The sequence below is a fragment of the Equus quagga genome, chromosome 13 (genome assembly GCF_021613505.1).
Source record: "Equus quagga isolate Etosha38 chromosome 13, UCLA_HA_Equagga_1.0, whole genome shotgun sequence".
NCBI classification, from domain to species: Eukaryota; Metazoa; Chordata; class Mammalia; order Perissodactyla; family Equidae; genus Equus; species Equus quagga.
This window is the reverse complement of record NC_060279.1, coordinates 861837-885094: the sequence shown is the minus strand read 5'-3', so window position 1 is coordinate 885094 and position 23258 is coordinate 861837. Positions and strand designations below refer to the sequence as shown.

The 23258-nt window shown below is 54.4% G+C and overlaps 1 protein-coding gene across 8 annotated transcripts in view; it reads left to right on the top strand.

Annotated features, from left to right (window-relative positions):
• PLEKHA6 (pleckstrin homology domain containing A6) overlaps positions 1-23258 on the top strand; it is a 134572-nt gene that overhangs the window by 92530 nt on the left and 18784 nt on the right. For 4 of the 8 annotated variants that reach the window (XM_046680293.1, XM_046680296.1, XM_046680298.1 and 1 more), the window contains exons 3-12: positions 45-159; positions 4932-5036; positions 5650-5722; positions 8398-8498; positions 12461-12663; positions 14133-14615; positions 15773-16289; positions 16767-16853; positions 21597-21677; positions 22576-22644. In XM_046680293.1, coding sequence (XP_046536249.1) covers positions 45-159; positions 4932-5036; positions 5650-5722; positions 8398-8498; positions 12461-12663; positions 14133-14615; positions 15773-16289; positions 16767-16853; positions 21597-21677; positions 22576-22644 — 1834 coding nt within the window. Of the gene's footprint in view, positions 1-44; positions 160-4931; positions 5037-5649; positions 5723-8397; positions 8499-9807; positions 12012-12460; positions 12664-14132; positions 14616-15772; positions 16290-16766; positions 16854-21596; positions 21678-22575; positions 22645-23258 lie in introns of those variants that run through there. The other 4 variants (XM_046680301.1, XM_046680295.1, XM_046680300.1 and 1 more) reach the window with 3 other exon arrangements.

The window sequence follows — 23258 nt, the reverse complement described above, 5'->3', positions numbered from 1 at the left end:
TTCTGACTAGTCCCTTTCTTCCCTTCTGGTCAACTTGAAATCAGACCGTCTTTGGACATGTCCAATAAAGCAGGTGGGAGACGCCCGGCTACCACCAGCAGTGACGGATCCAACCACAACATGGTGTCCGAGGTCCCTCCAGAGCGGCCCAGCGTCCGGGTGAGTCCAGCCCCCAGGCCAGCTGTTGGACGGGAATCCTAGGAAATGTATGTTAGCCTGCCCAGCGGTCTCTGCAGGCTCCAATGAGCAGGTGAGGTGACGCAGGAGGAGTGGAGAGTGGGAAAGGAAGAGGGCTCAGATGAGAACCTTGTAGAAGACCCACACTGAGACCAGGGGTTCTCAACCTTGGCATTATTAACATTTGGGGCTGGATAATTCTTTGTGGGATGGGACTATCCTTTCATTGTAGAATGTTTAACAGTCCGCTAGATGCCAGTAGCACCCACCCTCTGACCACCAGAAATGTCTCCAGACATTGTCAAATGTCCCCCGTGGGACAAAATTGCCCCGCCCTCATTGAGAACCACTGATTTAGGGAGACAGCAAAAGAAAAATAACTTATGAAGGACATGGCAATTGAGAGCTCAGAAAGGGAGGGGGGAGGAAGAGAGCCTCAGGAGGAAGAAGGAATCCAGAGAAGAAGGCTGCGAAGAGGTCAATAAGATAAGGGCTGAATGTGTCCATGGGGCCTGGCAGCGTGTGGTGACTGGAGACTCTGACAGGGGCAGTGCCAGCTGTGTGATGAGGGCAGAGGGTAACCCTTAGGGGCAAAAGAGGAGACAGGAGATGTAGAAACAATGAAGAGGGGAAACTGCTCTTCTAAGAAAGTAGACAATAAATGGTGGTATAGCCATACAATGGAGGACTCTTCAAAAATTAAAATGGACCAGAGCTATATGTATTAACAAGGATAAACCTTAAAAACATAATGTTGAGTAAAAAGCAAGTTGCAGAATATGAAGAATATATCATTGGTGTAAAATGTACAAACATGAAAAGCAACAGCACACTTGTTCAGATAAATTTGCAGTGCAAGCATATAACCGTGGGCAGGCTGACTAATTTGGGGTCAGCAGTTGCCTCTGGGGAGGAAGAAAAGGTAATGAGATTGGGGAGGGCCTCACAGGGTGTTTCAGCTCTATTTATCTTGTTTTATTAGTGAAACATACCAACATGTAATGGTGATTTATTCCCTGCTTTTCTGAAATGTTTCAAAAAAAATATTTTTAAAGAAACTTGACTGTTAGGGGGATGGGGGGCCGTGAAGCTAGAAGATATGCAAGATAGAGGGAGGTTTTCTTTGTTTTGTTTTGTTTCAAGGTGTTAGAGGCAGAAGGGGAATGACCCAGGAGATAGAGAGGTTCAGGAGAGAGGGGTAGCCAAGGGGCCACGCTCTGTGCCGACAGGAGCAGTCAGAGGCCAGGTGGAGAAGGGGCGCTCTTCCTGAGACCACATGGGGAGAGGTGGGAAGCTGGGGTGGGGTCAGGAAGTTGAAGACATCCCTACCTGACATCCTCAGCTTTTGCAGGGAAGCAGGAGGTAGAGTTTTCTGCTGAGAGGAGTGGGGTGAGTGGAGAGGCATTGGGGGGCTAGGGGAACAGCAACAGCAGTCAACAAGGGACATAGGAAATGCTTCCCGACAACGTCGCAGGGCCACCTGAGGCCATAGACTGACTCTGTGCGGCTCCAGTCCCCAGGTGTACTCCTAGCCCGGCTGTGACAGCAGGAAAGGCAGGTGGGGGAGTGACCTGAGGGTGAGGTTGCTGGGAAGCTGTGGCAGAAAGAAAACCAGGCTGGGATATTGAGGGTTTGGCAGGAGAAAGGCTGAAGGGGTGAAGTACGGGGACGAAATCGAACTCTGACAGATAATAGACTGCAAGGAAAGGGGAAGATTCAGGGATTTGCATATTCTTAGGGTGGTGGATGACTTCCTCAGATGACTCATCTCAGCCCTTATATGTGGCTTTTCACCAGCAGAGTTCAGAAGATTTATTTCCCAATTTTGGGGGTACTTTATAATAGACCCCAATTTCCTCGTTCCTTCTACCCAGTATTTACTGAGTGCTTGTTGGTGATGAAGAGATGAAGAAAACAAAAGCCCCTCTCTGTCAGGAGCTCCAAGTCTAGTGAAGGAGACGGAAGGCCAACATTCCATTGTGGTGATGAGTTTTAGAGTATAAAAATGCCCGGAGAGGAGGGAGAGGCTCACAGCTCTGGGGATGGGGAGGTTTGTGGAGGCGGGTAGCCCTGCGCTAGGCTTCAAAGGATGAGTTGGGATTTGTCTGTGGACAAGGGAGATGGGCTTCCCCAGGGCCCTGGGAGAGCAAGCTGGGCAGAGGCCTAGGGGTGGGAGAGGACCGCCAGGGGTCTGGCATGACCAGGGCGGAGCCCGTCTGGTAGAGGGCCAGATCTTACGGACCTGTCCTTGTGTGTGTACTGAGGAATTTGAATTCTCTTCTAACTGATGAGAGGTGGTAAGAGATTTTAAGCAGGAGAGTGACATGATTATATTGTGTTTTAGAAAGATAACATTAGTTCATTGCAGAGGGTGAACAGCAAGAAGAGATGATGACCTGTGAGGCAACAGCAGCGGAGCATGAGAGGGAAGAACAGATTTAAGAACTATTAGGAAGACAGAGTGGTGAGCCCTGCCTAAATGATTGTGTAAGGAACGGAGGAAGGAGGGAGCAGCGTGAGGCGGGCAGAGTGCTGACTTGGGCGCCTGGGTGGATTGTAGAACCATTCACCAAGATGAGAAATACTGAAGAACAGGTTTGGTTAGAAAGAGGATGAGTTTGGCTTTGCACTTATTTAATCCTGGTCAGAAGACCAGTTACAAAATGGACGGGGGCTAGGAGGGAGGTCTTCACGGAGATTAGGGAATGTTTGGCGTATTGCTGGTAACTGAGGCAATGGGTATAGATGAGGTACACAGACACAATGGATAACGAGAAAAACGAATTTTAAAAAGTTGGGTTGAGGTCCGTCAACACTTAGAGTAGAGGTGGAGACTGAGAAGGCGGGGCCACAGATGGAGGTCCTGAAAAGGAAGAATGCTGTCACAGAAACCGCAAGAAAAGTTTCAGGAAGGACAGAAAGGTTAATATTGTCCAATGCTTTAGAACGGTCAAGGACCAAACAGCCTTAGTTCAATGACATTGCAAGAGCCATTTCAGAAAAGAGGTGGAAGAGGCTCAGGAGTGAACAGGAGGAGAGGAAGTGGGGCCGTCCCCAGCAGCCTGTCCCTGAAGAGAAAGAGAGGGATGGGGCGGAAGGTGCTACCCGACAGCAGGCAGTGGATGTAGGGTTAAGGGGCATTCAGGTATGTGTGGGGGTGCGTGAGAGAGAAGGAGAGACAGAGACAGAGACAGACAGACAGATGCTTTAAGATGGAGTGACCTGAGCATTTTGCTGAGGAGAAGAAATGAGTGGAGAAGGCAAAGTTGAAGAGAGTGAAGAGGGGATTCTCTGTTGGTGGAGCGAGGCTCAGAGACGGCGGGTCAGGCGGGTCAGCCTTGGGGAGGAGGACAAGGCCTCTTCTTTTGAAATTGGAGGGAAAGAGACAGAGATAGTGGTACAGGCAGTAATTTTCTTAGTGAAAGAATGTGAAATTGGGGAAGGGCATGTCCGATAAGCTCAGTCCTCTCTGTGGAGGAGGGAGGAGGGACCAGGTCCCCTGTGGGGAGGGCGGAGGGGAAGCTCTCAGGGCTTGGGAGAACAGGCAGAGTGTGCAGCTGAGTTGGCATCTGGGGCTGAGCCCATCAGGGGTGGGGACGGTGGGTCTGCGCTGGCCTTGTCCGTCCCACAGTGTGGCTTTTCTCCAGCAGCACCATAGTCTGGCTGTGAGTGCCGGGAGGGTGGATAGTTTGATGAATCTGGGATTTCGAGTTTTAGAGAAGATCAAGCAGAAAGAGGATGAGGTGTTTGAGAGTCAGTTGATCTACTCCACCAAGGACCTAAGCTCTGTAGGGAAACAACTAAAACCAGGAGGTGGCTGATGGATCCAGAAAAAAAGGGAAGGATTGAGAAGCTGGGGATCCCAGTGGAATAAAAAGCTGGTGTAGTTGAGTAACGGAGGGACAAAGACCAAAGGATGGAATGTTGTGGTCAGAAAACGGAAATGTTAGAATCGAAGATGTTGGCAGCAAAGGGACTGAGGTGCTGACCAGGTCTGAGGTATAGCCATGGGAGTGGGTTGCTGGGGTGAAGGGGAGGATTTGGAGTTGAGGACATCAAGTAGTATCAAGTTAGGACATCGGATGCATCATCCTCGAGAACAATGCCACAGTGATGGCAAGACTTAGATTGAAGAGGATGACTGATATTAAAATCCTTAGACTCTGAAAGAATGATGTAGAAGCTGATAGTGATGAGAAGGGCTAAGCAGTGGAAGATCGGTGGTGCTTCAAGAAAGAGAGATTGTTGCCAGAATGTGGGAGGATGACAGTGTCCACGTGGCAGTGGGAGCTGGGAGAGCATCCGTACATCCTTCCTGCTCTGTGCTGTGCTGGACAGTCAGGAATGACCAGGACTGAGAGGATGATGATGTTGGTAATAATTTACTTGCAGTTGAAGGGTTCCAGAAAGCATTATGAGAGAGGTAGGGAGCAAGGACAGTAGAAAAAGGATAGGCTAGGAATGAAATGAAAAATCTTATTTTCTCCTCAAAAAACACAAAAAAACCCACACCACTGTGAGACGAGGAGGACTATTATTTTGAGCCCCATTTTAGAGGTAAGAAAAAGAGCCAAAGAATTGAAAGGTCGTGTCCTGGAGTTAGCAGCAGACCCAAGACTCACCCCTGGGCCTCTCGGCAAGCGGGCACCGGAGGGCAACCCTGGAGAGAGCGCCCACCCAGTGCAGCCCCCCTGCGGATTGGGCGGAAAGGAGGAGAGGGGGAGTTGGGCCAGCTTCTCTCTCTGCCTCCCTAGGCTACCCGAGCATCGCGCAAGGCCGTCGCCTTCGGCAAGCGCTCGCACTCCATGAAGCGGAACCCCGGTGCCCCTGTCACCAAGGCAGGCTGGCTCTTCAAACAGGTGCGACCTCCTCCGCCATTCTGCCCACCATCACCACTGCTTTCTCCTCATAGCACTCTAATTCCTCTGGAGGTATAAAAGCCCTTGTGTGTTTTGGTATCTCCTTTTTTGGTATATCTCTGTGAATGAATCTCCTAATTTTATAAAGGCTCAGAGAAATTGAGTATCTTCCCAAAATTGCACAGAAATTTAGTGTCAAATTTAGGAACCCAGCCAGGTCTCTTAATGGACAGATGCAATGACTTTGAAATATGCAAGATCACCAACCCAATGGGATCCAGCCTCTTGCTAACATGGGGGGAGGCGGGTTCCAGGAGTCCACCAGTTCTCCCCAGGTTGACCTTGCCACTGTCCCTGCCTGCCCTCTGCTCACTCATTCTGGCTCATCTTTTGTCCCTTTTATCTTCCCCCAGGGAGGCACCGAGGCCCAAGAATGACAGAACGGGAAGGTCACAGGCAATAATCTAATGTCAGGTCCCTGTGTCTGAGGTCTTAAGGGGGCTGCCGCCACTCGTTAGGAGGTCCTTATAATTAGTGCGGCCCCTTTCTGCTGCCTCCACTGATGGCCCCCCAGCTCACACCCCTCCTGTCTGTCTCTCCACGTGCCCTGTAGGCCAGCTCCGGAGTCAAGCAGTGGAACAAGCGCTGGTTCGTCCTGGTCGATCGCTGCCTCTTCTACTATAAAGGTGAGCTCGCCCCTGGGGCTGGCGAGGGCCGCGGAAGCTGGGTCCCCATTCTTTCTCGTTCTGCCGGATCACCAGGCTCTGCTTTGGATGGACATTGTGGAGGTGCAGGTGTCCCCACGGTGGTCTCGGGCACCAGTGGGTGTGACAGTGAGATGGAGATGAAGCCTGTGTACTCACACACACAGTCACACACACAAATCACTCACATACACAGTCACTCACACATGCACTCACACACAGTCACCTGCACACATAGTCACTCACACACACAGTCACACACTCATACACACACACTCAGTCACACCATCTCTCATTCATTCACACAGTCACTCACTCTCTCACACACTCACTCTCTCACTTTGTATTCAGCGGTGTCAGCAAGGGCCTGCCAGCTTTCAGGCAGAGTGCTAGGCCGTGGCTGGTGAGACCTGGTGACAGATGCTGAATTCTGGGTGGAGCAGGGAGGAGGAAGAGGGAGAGGACGGTCCCCAGTCACTGCCAGCAGGTCACCTGCTGATTGGAGCACGTGTTGGTCTTCCTGCCGTCCCACTGGGATGTGCGATCTTATCTGTGGTGCAGGAGTTTTGTCAGTTGTGTGCGCTGCAGTGTCCGCAGCCCCTAAAGCAGTGCATGGCACACAGTATGTGCTCCATCAACGTGGAACAGCACACATCCCAAGCTTCTACCCTCTCTGTGCCCCCCACGCTCCCTCCCTACCCTCTCAAACAAAATGGAGGAGGGCAAAGATCTGATAACTTTGATACAGCGACCCTAGGAGGTTGTTTTTAAAATGCAGCCGTTGCTCGGCATCCATGGAGGGGTTCGTTCCAGTGCTCCTGCAGACACCAAAACCCACAGGCACGCAGTGTCTGCGTCTAACCCAGGCACGTTCTCCTGTGTGCTTTAACTCATCTTTAGAGTACTTATACTATCTAATACAGTATAAACACTATGTAAATAGCTGTGATGTGTATTGTTTAGGGAATAATGATAAGAGCAAATGGCCTGTACGTGCTCAGTCCAGACGTCGCCGTGTAGGCCTTTTGATGCGCCGTTGGTTGAATCCTGGAGTGCAGAGCCCTTGGACCCCAGGCTGACTGCAGATACAGCAACATGTGTCAAGGGGGGCACGGAGAAAACCAGTGAGGGCTGGTGACGGTGACACAGCTGTCACACTGAGGCAGCTCGAGGAAGCAGGCATGGGGCTGCGAAGAGAGAGGTGAAATGACTTTGCAGCAGAGGCCGTTTCCTTTTGCTCCATTCCTGGGAGGGGCAGACTCCTGGTTTCTGTGGTCTCCTGGGAGCAGCTCGGTGGATCACTGACTTTGGCAAACAAGGGTTGTACCCAGTGGCCCTCCAGAACCGTGCTGTCCCTGTGCCCTGAGGAGAGAAGTCCAGAAGGGTCTGCGTATACAGGGTCCGGTCACAGCAGAGACCCCAAGATTGGGGGAGAAGAGTCTGCCCAGGCCAGCCTGGGATCCAGGGCTGCAGAGGGTGAGAAGCTGGAGGGAAGCCAGGCTCTCTGCAGGGGAGAGACTCTGGGCCTGGCATGAGGGTAGAACCTTAAAAAGCCGCAAAATCAAGGGGCACTGCAGTGGGGGTCACTATCCACCAAGAGATGGTCTCAGGAGACCCCTAAACACTGGCCTCGACTTTCCCAGGCAGGGGCCCATCTCCTCCAGGGGATGACAGCCTCTGCTTTCCTGAGGAAGCCCTGGTCCCAACCATGGCTCCCTCCTGCTCCTCCGGCTTAGCCCTTCCTCTGGGCACCGTGCTGAGGTCTGTGCAGGAAGCGGGACCTTGGGCCAAGTATGTTCTGCAGGCGATGAGTGGGAGTAGAAGGGGAGCTGGGGGAGTTGGTGACCCCTGAGGGATTTCTCCTGAACGCCAGGTGAGGGTTTTCACAGTCCCCAGCCCGGGGAAGAGAGCTATCCCAGGGAAGTGGGGGGGGTCTTGCCATAGCCTGTGGCCCCACCTGTCCCACAGAGCCACCCCCACCCCTTCTGGCCTCTTGCTGACAGCTGGGGGCTCTATTCGCTAATCCATCAGGCTCCTTGGGAGATGCAGCATGTAACAGCCTGATTGTTAGCCCGACTGACCAGAGGGTGGGGGCGTACAGGGGCGTGTCTTCCTGTGGAGATGTGGACCATGAAGGGGAGGGCTCCACGTCAGGAGAGGACAAGGCAAGCTGCCAGGTGCCTGGGAGAACCTTAGAAACAGTCAGCCAGAGGAGCCAGAGCCAAAGGTGGGGCCACCCGCTCTGCCCCACTGTCCCACTGTTATCCCTGTGCCTGTGCCCCTGCCAGAGCTGTCTTGCTTGGAGAGGCTCTGCAGACAGGAGAGTGGATGCGAGTGCAAGCTTCTCGGGTCCAGACCACACGTGTTTGTTGGCTGTGTGCTGAACACCGGCCCCTTGAGGTGGTATTGCAGACCTCGTGTCTAGAACAGCATCTGTAGGGCCACACTCCAAATGCCCCACACCACGGAGTGTGCCTCTCCGAGTCGTGCAGAGCACACCTGTGCGGCTGTGTGCAGTGGGCCTGAGTGCCTGACAAGTAGTAGATGAGCAACAAACCTTTACCATAATAAAGCTGACATTCTTCTCTCCCCCCACCCACACCGCACACGCACACACATGCACACACATCTCACCGGTGCCTCTATGTCCCTGACAGATGAGAAGGAAGAGAGCATCCTGGGCAGCATCCCCCTCCTGAGCTTCCGAGTGGCCGCTGTGCAGCCCTCAGACAACATCAGCCGGAAACACACCTTTAAGGTCAGTGGGCCTTCCTGTCCCAGGTCAGGTGGGGTGGGAGGCCTCCTCGTCTAGAGCATAGGGACTAGAGAAGGGTCCAGGGCCACTTCCCTAAGGAGCCCCAGGTGTGGTGGTGGAGGGAGCAGGCAGTGGCCCCTGGCCTCCATGCAGGCTGTCGTGAGGCTAAGGCGAGGCTGTGCCGGGACCCCTCCTCTTTTCTTGGGGGTCGGGTGGGTAATTCTCTCTCCAGGGTGGGCCAGTAGGGATGTGCTTCAGGGGTTGCAGTTTTTCCTGAGGGAAAAATAATTATGTCCTGAGCCAGTGGACACTGCCCTGTGGCCTGCCACCTGGCCCTTGGGAAATCACTTGCTGCAGAGGCAGAGCTATGGGGGGTGGGGTTCTGACAGCCCTTCTGGAAAGGCCTCCTCCCTGCTCAGGCTGGGAAACTGGACCCTCAGTTTGAAATTGAAACTGACACAAATTTCAATCTCAAGAGAAAATTAGGAGTTGAGTTTGATTACAATCAAGAGAGGCAAACCTCAGGCAGATGACAATTTGAGAGAACAGGTCACAGGAAGACGGGCCTCTCCTGCCTGCTCGGCGGGCTCCTGTGGAACTCCCTCCAGCCTTGTGCAGAGACGCACGCACGCCCCGGCTTGGAGCGGTGCCGATGGCGGGCTGACACCACCACTGGACGCCCCAGCTCTCACCCTGTGCTCCTCCGTCCCCTCCGCCAGGGAGCGCACTGCCTCTTGAAGACCCAACTCTGAGGGCTGCACTCAGTGGCCCACAAAAAAGACGGGCCTGCAGCTGGCTCATCCTAGGCCAGTATTTTTCCACATTTAAAAACTCCTAATCCTGGGGCCGGCCCAGTGGCGCAGCGGTTAAGTTCGCACGTTCCGCTTCGACGGCCCGGGGTTCGCCAGTTCGGATCTGGGTGTGGACATGGCACCGCTTGGCACACCATGCTGTGGTAGGCGTCCCACGTATAAATAGTAGAGGAAGATGGGCACGGATGTTAGCTCAGGGCCAGTCTTCCTCAGCAAAAAGAGGAGGATTGGCAGCAGTTAGCTCAGGGCTAATCTTCCTCAAAAAGAATAAAACAACTCATGACCTGGCACTGGCCCCATGGCAGAGTGGTTGAGTTCACATGCTCCGTTTCGGGGGCCCAGGGTTTCACCAGTTTGGATCCTGGGCGCAGACATGGCACAGCTCATCAGGCCATGCTGAGGTGGCGTCCCACATGCCACAACCAGAGGCACTCACAACTAGAATATACAACTATGTGCTGGGGGGCTTAGGGAGAAGAAGAAAGAAGATTGGCAACAGATGTTAGCTCAGGTGCCAATCCTTAAAGAAAAAGAAATTCATGACCCATTAAAAATGATAATCTCTGTCCTTTTTGTATTTTGTGATGCAAAGACCATAGGTTCCTTTCTGTTTTCCAAATATAAACTATAATGTTGAGCGTGCCTCTTCTTAGAACTAAGCCCCCCCTCCCCCATTAAGAATTGCTGTCCAAGACCCCGAAAACCTAAAGCTATGGTGTTAACCCATGGGAACTGCAGCTCCCGCCAGGCCAGGGCCTGAGCTCACGGGGCCTCAGAGACTGTCCTTCAGCCTCTGGTCACCTGGCCACACAAAAGAGGTGGGCAGCAGAGCAGGCGCTGCTCCAGGGAACGAGGAGGGACTTCTCTGGCATATAATTAGTTTCTAGCCCCACAGGGTCTTATGTGTGAGAAGTGTGAACAGAGTGAGCAATAATAAAACTCGCTCCAGGGAGCCCGGTTCTAGCTGGGGAAATAGGAACAGGCTGTTCAACCAGCAACAAACAGCCCTGCTGTACACAGTTGCCCTGGCACACTCACATGGTCCAACAGCCTAGCTCGCCCTCCCTCCAGCCTCGTGCAGAGACGCACGCACGCCCCGGCTTGGAGCGGTGCCGACGGCGGGCTGACACCACCACTGGACGCCCCAGCTCTCACCCTGTGCTCCTCCGTCCCCTCCGCCAGGGAGCGCACTGCCTCTTGAAGACCCAACTCTGAGGGCTGCACTCAGTGGCCCACAAAAGTTCTGACTGTGCCATTCACTGGCCCTTCCCCAGGGGAGGGAGGGGAGCTGAGACAAGTGGGATGCTTGTCCTGCTGTGGCCACCAAGCGAAACTCTTGGATGGCTAATAATGAGCAGGCACTGTCCCTGCCCCGCCTCCTGCTGGGCCCTTCGCTCTTCCTCCCTAGCCCTCTGAGCTCCTCCCTTCGGTCTCTGGCCCATTTCTGTGTGCAGGCTGTGGCCCCTCCCTCCCCGCCCACGCCCTGTCTCCCCAGGCCCTCTGCCTTCCCTATCACAGGCAGTCGTCCCTGTGCCTTTGTTCTCTCCTGTGTCCTGTGAGCTCCTCAAGTGCAGAGAACATGGCTTTGCTTTCCTTGTGACTGGTACCCACAGAGGAGCTCTGCACACACAGGGCGCCTACTGGCCCTGCGACACCCCCACCAGTCCCGCCTGTGCCCCTGCCCTACACTAACCCTGTGTTCTCCATCCAAGGGCTTGCCTGGGCCCCTGGTCTCCATGTCGCTGCACAGTGTCAACCCCCGGATGCCTTCTTACAGCTTCTCTGGCTTTTCGTCAGTACCTCCCTGCCTCTGTCCACATGCTGGGCCCCTGCTGGAGCAGGGACTGGTAGGATCCAGAGGAAGGAGGCCCATCCCCACCCCTAGAGAAGTAGGACGCATGCTCACTGGGTAATGGCTTCTGTCTGAGAGAAGTCCCATGCTGGGGAGAGGTGCTGTGGTGTGTGAAGGTCCCCTCGGAAAGGTTTTGGAGGGTGAGGATTTGACATTGCTGCTTAGGAGAGCCCTGGGGTGTGACCAGAGGAGCCCTGTCTTCTCTCCTTCCAGCCCCTAGAGACCCAGGATTTAGCACCCAAGGGGGGAGAGTCCAAGGTGAAGTTCACATGGGAGCCTCTTAATCACTGTGGATCTCTCACGTTGGGTGGGATGAACGAGGCTGCATGCTCTTTCTGGGAGGTTGAAGGTCTCACCTGGAGCATATGCTAAGGTCCCAGAAAGAGTCTAGCTCTGGAGCATCTTTCCTTGTGGCCTAGGAGCCTTGTTTCTCCCAGGAGACCCGTCCCTATGATACAGACGTGTCAATGAAGACCAGAGGAAAAGCACAGCTGTTGGCAGTTGCAGAGCTGGTCAGGACAGAGCTGGGGGGCGCTGGAGGCCCTGACTCCTCTCCACCACCAGCCCAAATTCTCGTGGCGCAAGCTCTCCACTCCCCTTCTTGGTGGGCGAACTGGGCGTTGCTGAGTGCTGTCCTATTGGTGACACTGAGTAGAGGAGGACAGTCTCAATGGCTCCCTACTTCCCCCTGTTCCTCAACATTCCTGCTGTGTCATCTTCTGTCTCTCTCTTTGGTGTTCGGTTGACCTGTTCTCTGCTTTTCTTCCTTCTGACCGCGTGAGGACCCCTCCTCTGGACAGGAGCTCTCTTCTGGGTTCCCGCCTGCCGTGCCTGTTTGCGGCCGCCAACTAGGTAGTGTGCTCTGACTGTCTGCATGCCCCTTGCATGCCCACGGAGATGGAGGCCCAGCTGTGTCTCTGCATGGAAGAGACAGTGTCAGCTTCTCAGAGGCCAAGCTGGGGCTGAGATTGGCATGTGCTGTGGGGGCGTCTCTCCCAGACATTGGGTAATTGCCCTTCAATTCAAAGACGGGATTTGATGGGAGAGCGGGTGTGGTGATTGTCCCTCCTGCTTATAATCACCTCCAGTGGGGCAGGTAAGCTTCCTGGCTACTGGGGTGCCTCGTGGTGTCTGGAGAGCTAGCTAAGGCAGACACCTGGGTGCCGGCTGGAGCACTTGGGGTAGCTGTGGGACACCCTCTTTACCTTGCTCCTGAGCTCCATGCGGGGCCAAGAGCTGTAGGTCAAGGAGTAGCCTGCCTGACCACCTGTTCTATGGGTGTGGGTGTCTTATCCCAACAGGTGACTGTGTGCTGGGTGCAGGAGGCTGGGGCCAGTTCCACGCAATGCGTCTCCCCACAGGCCGAGCACGCCGGGGTCCGCACCTATTTCTTCAGTGCCGAGAGCCCTGAGGAGCAGGAGGCCTGGATCCAGGCCATGGGGGAGGCTGCCCGAGTACAGATCCCCCCGGCCCAGAAGTCGGTGCCCCAAGCTGCACGTCACAAGTGAGTGACGGGTACTGGGCATGGACTGGGAAGCACTAAAGGAAGAGGAGGCCAGAGGAAGCGCCCACTCCCTGGGCCTCTGAGCCTCTGAGGAGTGTGAAGGCCCCGCCCCCCAGCAGGGGGCTGGCTAGTGATTTCACAGCCTCTCTTTTCTCCTCCCCTGACGGCTCCTCCTCTTCAGTCTGAGTTGGTGGAGGCCAAGAGAGAAGCCAGGTCCCATCGGGGCCTGGCCAGGAGCCCAAACCCGCGGTCATTGGCTCATTTTTCTCGGCTGTGCATGTTAAGCATGCAGCCTTTGGAGGCAGATGGGCTTAGGTTCAAATCTCAACTTGGCGACTTGCCCATAAGTGTGACCTCAATGTGAGTTTCTTAACCTCTCTGAATCCAACTTTCCTTTCCTCAAAGACAGCAATTATGCTCCATTCCCAGGGTTGTTGTGAGGACTAAATAGTGTACGTAGGATGCCGGCGTGTGGTAACCCTCAGCATGTGGCTGGGCATCCAGTCTTAGCACCTGGCTCTCTTTGAGCTGGGTGTTGATTCTGAGTTAGCTGTTCACAAGGATCTGTATACAGACTCAAAATCTAGTCACGGGTCTTAGATATGTTTACCAACAATGTTTCAACAAAGATGCTTGACTGTGTTGAATTTGGGAAACTAAAGGGAGAACACTGTCCCGAGGTTCCATCTCTGCTTCAACCAAGGCGGGCCCTTCCAGCAGTTCAAGCCCCCATTCCGTGAATATTTACTGTAGATATAGTCGTGTCCGGCCCTGGGTCAGGAGCTGGGATGCTGCGGGGGAGCAAAGTCCCACAGCCTCCTGCTCAGGGGGCTTCTACTCTAGCAGAAGTCGGTCCTGGAGGGACCTTGCTTTGGAGAAGCGAATAGCATGTTTCTCTGCCTCTGAAGTCTGAGACCACAGCCTCTGCCATGTTTGGTCTCATAGCAAACCTGTCCTGTGAGGGGCACTATTGTCATACCCTCCTGGTTCAAGGAGCCAAGACTCATGGAATTGACTAACTTTCCGTAGTAGAGAGGACTGACCTGTAGCTGGGGCATCAGGACAGTTGCTATTGGGAAAGTTGGGTAGAGTGCACCCCAAGTTTAGGGGCGGCATCAGGGACAGACTACAGACCAGGGCTGGGTGAGGTTAATCTTGGCCACAGCATGAAGGCTGGGCTCAAGGCAGGTCAACAGAAGGGAGCGGAAAGTGGCCCTTGGAGAAGACCTGGAGGGCGGAGTGAGCACAGGAGTGTAGGCGGGATGAGATTATGTTTTCTAATCATTGCCCAGGCTGGGAGATAAAGCAGTGGGATTTGGGAAATGGAACTGTAATGCATTGAGTCCTGTTTCCATCGCTACCTTCCTGCCCACCCTTCTCCGCTCCATTCCTCCTTCTCAGTCTGCCACCCCCACCCAACTCCATGCTGGGCTGGAGTCCCTTACAACGTCTCCCTTGGCATCCTGCAGCCATGAGAAGCCAGACTCAGAGAACATCCCACCCAGCAAACACCACCACCAGCCACCCCTCAACTGCCTCCCCAAGCCTGAACCGGAGCCCAAGACTCGAGGGGAGGGTGATGGCCGAGGCTGTGAAAAGGCAGAGAGGAGGTCCGAGAGGCCCGACGTCAAGAGTGAGCCTCTGGTGAAAGCCAACGGCCTCCAGCCTGGACCGGAACCAGCCTCAGAGCCAGGCAGCCCTTACCCTGAGGGCCCAAGGGTCCAAGGGGGTGGGGAGCGGCCCACCCAGCCCAATGGCTGGCAGTACAGCTCCCCAAGCCGGCCAGGGAGCACAGCTTTCCCGCCTCAGGACTCAGAGAGTGGGGGACAGCGGCAGAGCTTCCCCCCACGTGCCAACCCCGACAAAATCGCCCAGCGCAAGAGCTCCATGAACCAGCTTCAGCAGTGGGTGAACCTGCGCCGAGGGGTGCCCCCACCTGAAGACCTTCGGAGGTGAGGTGGTAGGGGGCAGAGGTGGAGCTGGGATGCTGGTCCAGCTAGGGGCTCAGGCTGGGGTAGTGACATGTGAGGCATCCTCTATTGGAAACATTCTGGAAGCCAGGCTGACTTGGGAAGCCAAGAAAAGCCCAGGATTCCAGCTTGCCCAAATCCTTTCCTGCCCCAGGGCTCTGTCTGTGGAGTCTGACCCCTGGCCCTGATTCTTGCTCTCTCTGTTGACTTCCTTCAGAGGAAGGGACAGAGTACCTAGCGCCTCTCCACTGGGACGAGGAGGAAAGGGGCAGGTGGTCACAGGGAGTGGCCTTAATGTTGTTCCAGGCAGACATCCACGAGCTTCCCTCTTACAGCCTCGTCTGTTCCAGTGCTTCTGCCAACACGAGACTCACTAAGCCCACTCACTCCCTTTTTGAATGACTCTAATTGTTTGAAAGCCATGATTTATATGCAGTTTTAAAAAAAGAAAAGAAACAGACAAAATGTTGCCATTTACTGATCCTAGTTCTGCCCTCTGGACCGATTGACCCCTTTCCTTAGTGACTGGCTCTCAGTATCTGAAGGCGTTGGGCCTGACGCGTTCACCCGGGTCTGGGCAGCTCCAGGTTACAGCAGCAGTGTCCGGAGGGCTGCTCTGGCTGGGCTGTGCCTGGGCCGCCCGGCCTGCGCCTCACTCAGGAGAAGTCCCGGGAACCTACCGCTTCCGCCCTTGACAAGATCCTAAGTTCAGGGAAGCTGCCCTTTGTCCCTTGTCCAGGTGCCTGGTACACTCTGCTCATTCTGCTGTTCTTCTCTCTAGAAAAGACCTGATAAATTGGTTCATGCTGAGATAGAGATGGCTAATAAGGCTTAAAATTTTTCCCCAGAGGCATTTCATTTTAAAGAGACAAAGATGGAAGCTCTGAATGGTGAAATTTCTGGCCTCGGAGCTGGGTGAGGGAGGGAACTTTGAGGACGGGCCTTCCCCTGCACCTCTGGAAACAAGCCTCCAGCGTCTGGGCAGTGGCTGCTCTCTGTGCTCCCAAGGCCAGCCTGGGGCGCCTTCACCTGGTCAAACATGTTATAGGCTGGAGGATGTGGAGGTGGGGCTGGGACCTGGGCGATGGGGGGACGCACCCACTTCGTCTGGTTTCCTTACAATATCCTGTCTCTCTCAGCCCCTCTAGGTTCTACCCTGTGACCCGCAGGGTCCCCGAGTATTATGGCCCCTACTCCTCCCAATACCCTGACGATTACCAGTACTACCCACCGGGGGTGCGGCCGGACAGCATCTGCTCAATGCCAGCCTACGATCGGATCAGCCCGCCCTGGGCCCTGGAGGACAAGCGCCACTCCTTCCGCAATGGAGGTGGCCCCGCCTTCCAGCTGCGCGAGTGGAAGGAGCCCGCCGGCTATGGGCGGCAGGACAGCACTGTTTGGATCCCCAGCCCCTCCCGGCAGCCAGTCTATTATGATGAGCTGGATGCCACCTCTGGCTCCCTGCGCCACCTGTCCTTGCAGCCCCGTTCCCACTCTGTGCCCCGCTCTCCCGGCCAGGGCTCCTGCAACCGTGCCCGCATTTACTCCCCCGTCCGCTCACCCAGTGCCCGTTTTGAGCGACTGCCACCTCGCAGTGAGGACATCTATGCTGACCCCGCTGCCTATGTGATGAGGCGATCCATCAGCTCCCCCAAGGTGAGCCACCAGCCTGCCCCTCCTCCGTCATCCCCTGAGGTCCCTCAGAAGCCTGAGACACCTGCTGAGAAGAGGTGGCTATGTGCGGCATCGTGGATACAGGGTCACTGCACTGTGTGTGGGCAGGGCCAGCGATGCTGCCCAGAGAGCCAGTGGCCCTGTGATTCCATCCACAGGAGAGCTGCCTTGGGGCCTTTGCTTTGCCCTCTGAGTAGGAACATGGCTCTCTGTGCCCGTCCCCAGGTTATGCCAGGAACCCTAATACCATATAATGGGGGCAGACAGGGTTCTGTCTTTTCAGATCTTGAGGACCTGGACAGATCATTGCCAGGATATTGCAGTGAACAAATGCTGTCCATTGTAGTTTGGACTCTGCTCTGGGACGGGATACAAACATCCCTGACCTTGAGCTTCAGTTGGTGGGGAAGTCCGTGTCCCAGCCGGACCCCCTCACCTCCAATCCTCTTTCTCTTCCAGTATGATTACCTGGGAGACAGGCGGCCAGTCCCTGCAGGACTGTTCCCCTACAACTACCCGCCATCCCCCACGGTCCACGATAAGATGGTATGTCCTCTCCATTCCACTCCCCCGACCTCTCCTCCCAGGGCGCGGCCAACTAGGGCAGACCAGGGACGCTCTGTGCCCAATGCCTAACCTGTCTGGTTTCTAGCAGCCTCTGGATACCTCCTCCCTCCTGATCAGGACTCTAACCCTAATACATAACTTGGTGCCAGCCACCCCTGCTCCTCTGTGACACAGAGCAGAGGAGCGGGACGAGATCTGGAAGCACGTAGCCTCCTGGTCCTCTTGACCTCAGAACAGCCGTCCCCTGCAGCCTGCAGAGGGGCCTGGATGGGGCTTAGATCATGGACTGGGGAGAAAAGTCAGGCTGGGGCTCCCAAATAGGCATGATCTTCTGGCCTTCTCCCCCCGAGGGCATTTTGCTCCAAGTTTGTCCTCGCCTGGAATGCTACCTTTGGGGAAAGAGACAAATGGTGGGATTGAGAAGAAAAGATTTTCCATATTGTGTCTCTCCTTCTTTTCTCTACCTTTTCTACTTGTGTCTCCTGGAATTTGTTCTCCTGAGAATTTTCACCTCCACCTGGAGAACTAGATGCAGATCCTCTACAGGGGCGGGAGTAGGGTGGGGGCCCACTGGAACCAATAGGCAGAATCCTTGTCCCCCAGGCCTGTTGCTGACCCCTCTGTCTCCGTAGCCCCAGGAGGCTAGGGTGAGGCAGGCCTTGACAGATGAGGGGGACTGCTCCTCCTCCCCTCTTCCCTCTTTGTTCTCCTCTGCCAGTATCCAAACTTGGTACCCTCGACACACAGCAGATACGCCCATCCAGAAACCACCGATTTTTCCAGAAAACTAAGCAAGAGCTGCCAGGAAGCACTGACTAGATCGCTTCCATGGTGCTTCCTTCTCCCAGGGGAGGGCCAGGCAGCCGTGAGCTGGGCCCACTGCGTCCCTCCTCTCACTGGGCGACCTCTGTGCCTCCCCGTCCTTGCCCCTTCCTCCCCAGAAATCCTCCAGGGCAGAGAGAGGCCTCTCTCGGTCCTGCCCAGCTAACTCTTAACCGCTTTGCTTCCTCTGTGTTGTCTTCTTTTGTCCTGTCCCTGTTTGTTTGTGTGACCTCGGGCTCGGGCTCCGGGTAGGACGAACTTTTAGACCTTCAGTTGCAAAGAAACCTAGAGTATTTGGATCAGCAGGTAGGCAGAGCTGGTGCCCCTCACCACCCCTCCCTCCCTGCGCCTCCCCGCTCCTCCCACCTCCTCATCTTCATCCATTTGACAACCTTTGTTGGCACAACCAGGACACAACAAAGGGGCTTATATTTTGGTTCGAGCCTTCACACCCTTTCTCTTCAAAGCCCTTTAGGACAGCTGGGGGTTTCCTAGGGAAAGGGGAATAATAAATGACTGCATGAATAATTAATGCACCTCCTGTTTGTTCAGCTCAGCAAGAACTGCCCCAGGCAGGGTGCAGGCAGGGAATTTGTGCTTTCGCTGGAGAAAATAGCAGAGACTGTGGGAGGAGCTCTCTGCTTGGCCTGAGATGCTAGGGACTCAGTTCAGCCTGCATCTGGGAAATTATCCTGTCATATTCCACAGGCCATTGTTAGACTCCATAGTTTTTAAGCTGAGGACTACAGACCTGCTCTAGGATGCTTTAAAAGATTATGTTAATTCAGTGTATTTGTTCGTTCCTCCACAACGTTCCTTTGCATATGTGGCTCATGTTTTCATGAGAATTCAGTGCGGTAAACAGGGAGTGTTATCACCTCGGTTTTACAGATGAGCATCCTCTCGAGACGGGGAGTGTTCCTGTGAGAGGAAAGCAGTCGACGCCTGGGCTCCTGACTCCAGGCTCTGACCATTGGCTGCCTTGCCTTTTGAGGCTAAGGAGGCTCTGATGGTCAGTGGGTGTAGACAGGCTGGGGGTCAGTATGCTGGGCATTGATGTGAATACAGACTCTTGTGTTCAGACCTGCAAGCTGACTACTGTTATAATCCCCATTTTACAACTGATGCAATGAAAGCCCAGAGAGGTTAAATAACGTGCCAAGTACACATAGCCAGTGAACGGCAGAGCTCGGAATGTGACTCTGAGCTTTCAACCCCATTTATAGCTGAGGAAACATCTAACATGTGAAGACGCTGCAGTCAAACCTCGTCAGGATGATTTCATGCTGTTAAAGTTGCAGAAAGAACCATAAACTTGCAATCAGAGCATAAACCTGTGATTGACTGGTGCTTCTAGTCATAGCCGTGTGCCATGTCACCCATGGTCTCACGGGGCCTCGATGTCTCAGTGGGAGCATCCTCTGGAAGACCCTGATCACTGGGGAGTGCTGGTGTCCACATTTTAATCAGTAGGGCGGCTCCCAGCCCTCAAGGACATTGCGTTTCAGTTCCAGAAGCAGCGTGTGATGTCCACCCCATGAGCATTCCAGTCCAGATGGCATGAGTCCTGGGATGCTACCCAGACCAGGCTGGGAGCAGGGTCTCCAGGGCTGGGAGCAGTGAGGGGTCGGGCTCCGTGTCCTCTGGGCTGCCGGGCAGGCTGGCCTCCCTGTCGCCCATCCACAACGCCAGGCATTGCACACATACAGTTAGGCCCCTTCCTGGGGGCTTCTGGCCTCACAGAGGGGCCAGGCTGGGGGCTTCAGAGATAATCTTTCAGAGGACCTCCTCCTAGGTGAAGGACAATATTCCTCAAAGCCACTTTTGTATGATGAGAAGAGTTCAGAACACAGTCAGACCCTGCACTCCGGTTCCGGCTCTGCCGTTTACAAGGATTTTTGTTTTAACCTTGGATACAGCACTCAGTCTCTCTGGGTCTTTGTTTTCTCAGTCATAAAGTGGACATTGTGGAACCTGCCCTTTCTACCTCACAGAGTTAGAGAATGAATACAGGAGCACTTTGTCAGGATGGTGAGGGGTGGTGGCTGCTGTGATCGTTTTATTGTTCTAAAACTCAATTAAAAATGCTAATTGAGCAGCACTTACTGCGGGCGGACCCTGGGCTAAGTGCTTTCTCACCACGTTCCTCTGACGGTTTGGAGCGACAGAAGGTGGCACACGGGAACCCTCCTGGAGGTGAGGCCCATGTGGGCTGAGAGATCCCAAAGCCACGGCAGGGGTGGGAGTAGGCGAGCACGAGAGCTTTCCTACTTCCTTCCTCTTTTGCTTTAGACCCACGGGTTTGGGAAGGAATGAGATCCTTGGGGTCCAGGAGGAGCCTGGCCTCCTGGCCCCTCTCCTAGCCTGATGTGTCAGCAGGTCCGCCTTGTCCTTCATGTACGTACACCACACACACCACACAGGACACAGGCGGGGCACACAGGCAGCAGACGTACACATACACACATGCGCACCACAGACGATGGCACATACGCCACACACACACACCCCATACACAATCAACACAGTCTCATATATACACGCAGGCTCCAAGAAGACAGGGTTCGACTTGAATTCAGATCCTTACAGAAACCGTGGTTGACGTCTGTTGACTTTCAACTACTTACAAGGAGTCAACCTCATGTTATAACTGCTCTTTGAAAGCCTTTTAAATGACACTTTATGCTGTAGAAAAAAAAATTTCCACCCAGGCTAAAGAGGCAGAAAAATCAGATCCTAGGAAAGCCTTTTAAAATGCTTAGACCTGCGAACGGGAGTAGCTGGGTGCCCTTGCCCCATCCACAGCACACGGAGCGGGGCTGCGTTGGGCAGCAGGCTCAACAGGGCGGGAGGAATTACATGTGGGTCCCACAGAGATCGGGCAGACAGGGGCAAAAATGTGGGGCCCTGAACTGTGACCCCAGAAGACCTGCCCTAAGGTGGCTCTGTCCCTTCCCTCACTCACTTCCCCTCCCCCAAACCCTTTTCCTGCACAGCTCCCTCCTGCCTTCTGCTGCCTTCTCCTGTGGATCAGTTGAGTTAAAGGGACATAGCTAAGGACACTCCCTAATATGTTCACTTTTTGATACTGTCACACTGGAACCAGTGGGGGAAATGACGGCACTTCTGGTTGATTTGCTTGGCTTGTCTTCTCCCTCTCTCTCTCACCCTTCCTTCTCTCTTTCATTTGGCAAATAGTCTTTCCCCTTCCATGTTCCTAATGATTCTTGAAACACAAAATAGCATGCTGGGGAGCTGTGCTCCATTACCTGGTGTCCCTTTAACATGGCTCGCTTGTTTGGCCTCCTGACTTGCTCCCTAGTGTCATCCAAGATTGGCATGGATGCTACCAGCCCAGCTCTGGAAACCGCGTTTACAATCCTTTCTACTCTAGAGCCAGGGCGGGCAGGGCTCGGAGGGAGACTGGGCCTGTCCACTTGGGAAGCCCATCCAAACAGCAGGTCCCAGGGTTTCTTTTCCAGTTGTTTCATTTAGTTCAAACTTTGGGAGACTGGCCTTTCCAACTGCGTGTGTGGTCTTTGACCAAAGTAGTTTGAGAAATGAGAGCTGGAGCAAGGAGATGGCGACTTCGGCCAAAGTGGATGAGGCCACAACACTCAGACACTTGGGAGTGTCATTGGGCTGGGGCCTCTTCAGAGCTACGAGCAGGGCACAGTGCCTCCCAGCTCCCTTCTGTGACCTCTCCTCAAGATCAGCTTCAGTGCTGGCCTGGGGACAGGGTTCACAAGGGGTGAGCAATGAGTGAGACCAAATAGAGGGTGCTGGAGGCCCCAGTAGGAGCTGCCCTTTCCTGTTCCTGGAAAATAAGTGCAGGCAGGTATGGGGGAGATGCCTCTGTGGGGTCTGAGTGTGAACCATCCCTTCCTTCCTCTGCTGCAGATGAGTGAGAGCGAGACTCTCATCAGTATGGTGAACCGCATGGTGGAAAACTCCTCCCCCAGGGCCCAGCTCTTCATGCAAGTAAGACCTCTGCCTGGCAGCATGGTCCCTATCAACAGTTTCAGCTGCTTGTGCATGGTTGAGTCAACCCATCTGGGATAGGGCTTGCTCCGCCCAACCCGCTCATCTGCCAGGCCTCATCTCCCAGGCTCAGCCTGGACCCCCTCCTTTAATTCCACTGTGTCTCCTCCATTCTTCATGTTCATGGGTGAATCCAAGGCCCATTTCCCAAACCATCAAAAGAGCCAGCACCAACATTTCATGCCATGCCAGGGATCACACATCTGCTTTTTAATGTCCAGGACTTCTATTGCATATCTGGTATCTTCTTAACAGATGTCATGGGGTTTAAGGGCCTGAGGGGTGTAATGTGGAGCTATCCAAAATGCCAACGTTGTGTAGAATGTGTTGTGGTTACCAGATGTCACCAATGGTGGGCAGCACTTGCTGGACCCAGAGACACTTCTGGTTTAGGCACAAGCCCTGTGGCTTGTTCAGTCAACTAGGGCAATAGTTCTCAGCTGTTTCTGATGCTCATTCCATTCTCCCATGTCTTAGCCTCAACAGCCAATGGTTAACTGTTGTTCTCGTGGTTGCTACCAATAAGCCGTCTGGGAGCTTACACATCGCTGGAGTCCCTCTTGGCAGTCGATGCTAGAGTGTGGGGGAGAGGAGATATAGAGCAGGAGCTGAGCAGCATCTCTGTCTCCAGTCAGCCTAAGACAATTGGGATGGAACCGAGACTGGGCCATCCCAGGCCAACCAGGGGACAGCTTAGCTTAGCTCAGGTTCCCCTAATGGAAGCTACCAGAGGTGATGAACCGCCGTCTCTGGCAAGAATGGAGCAAGGGTTGTCAGCTTTCCCACCCACACACCCTGTCTGTCCCCTACTGCAGTAACCGGCCTCATGTTCCTGCAGGTCCCTCCGTACCCAGAAGTGTTCCGGGACAGCCTCCACACCTACAAGTTAAATGAGCAAGACACAGACGTAAGAGCGGCTCTCCTGCTCCCTCTGTCCGCTCTAGCCCTCCCGCTGCCGTCCTCAGCCCTGAGCTCCTCCTTGGGGCGTTTCCTCCATCCATCTCTCTCCTTCTGGTGGCTCTTCATACATCTGATTCACGTCCTCTCTCTCCACAAAGACGGCATTCTGCCTGTCCCTCCTCATCTCCCTCGTTCCTTGTTCCCACCACTTACCCCACCTCCCATGCTGGCTGTGCGTGTTTCTCCACTGAGCTCTAGGCCTCTTGTCTGCAGCAGTGGGATCTGCTTATTACAGGAACAGAATTTGTTAGGAGGTAAATCAATCTGTTCTGTGCCCAGCATGACAGGAGTTCCTGGGTGTCTGGAAAGATCATGGCCCCACTCCACCCTGCCCTCAAAGAGCTTCAGGGTAATGGGAGAGCCAGGTGGCAGCAGGTGGCAACTTAGGATTCATATGCTGAATGGGACCCATGATATATTCTACCGGAAGGTGGGGTGGTGAGACCATGTGGCCTGGTGGGTCAGGGACAAAACAGGTAGCATGTGAGCTGGGCCTTGAAGTAAAAGGCCCAGAGGGCAAGATTTGGCTCGGTAGAAAAGAGCCAAGGGAGTATCTGAGGG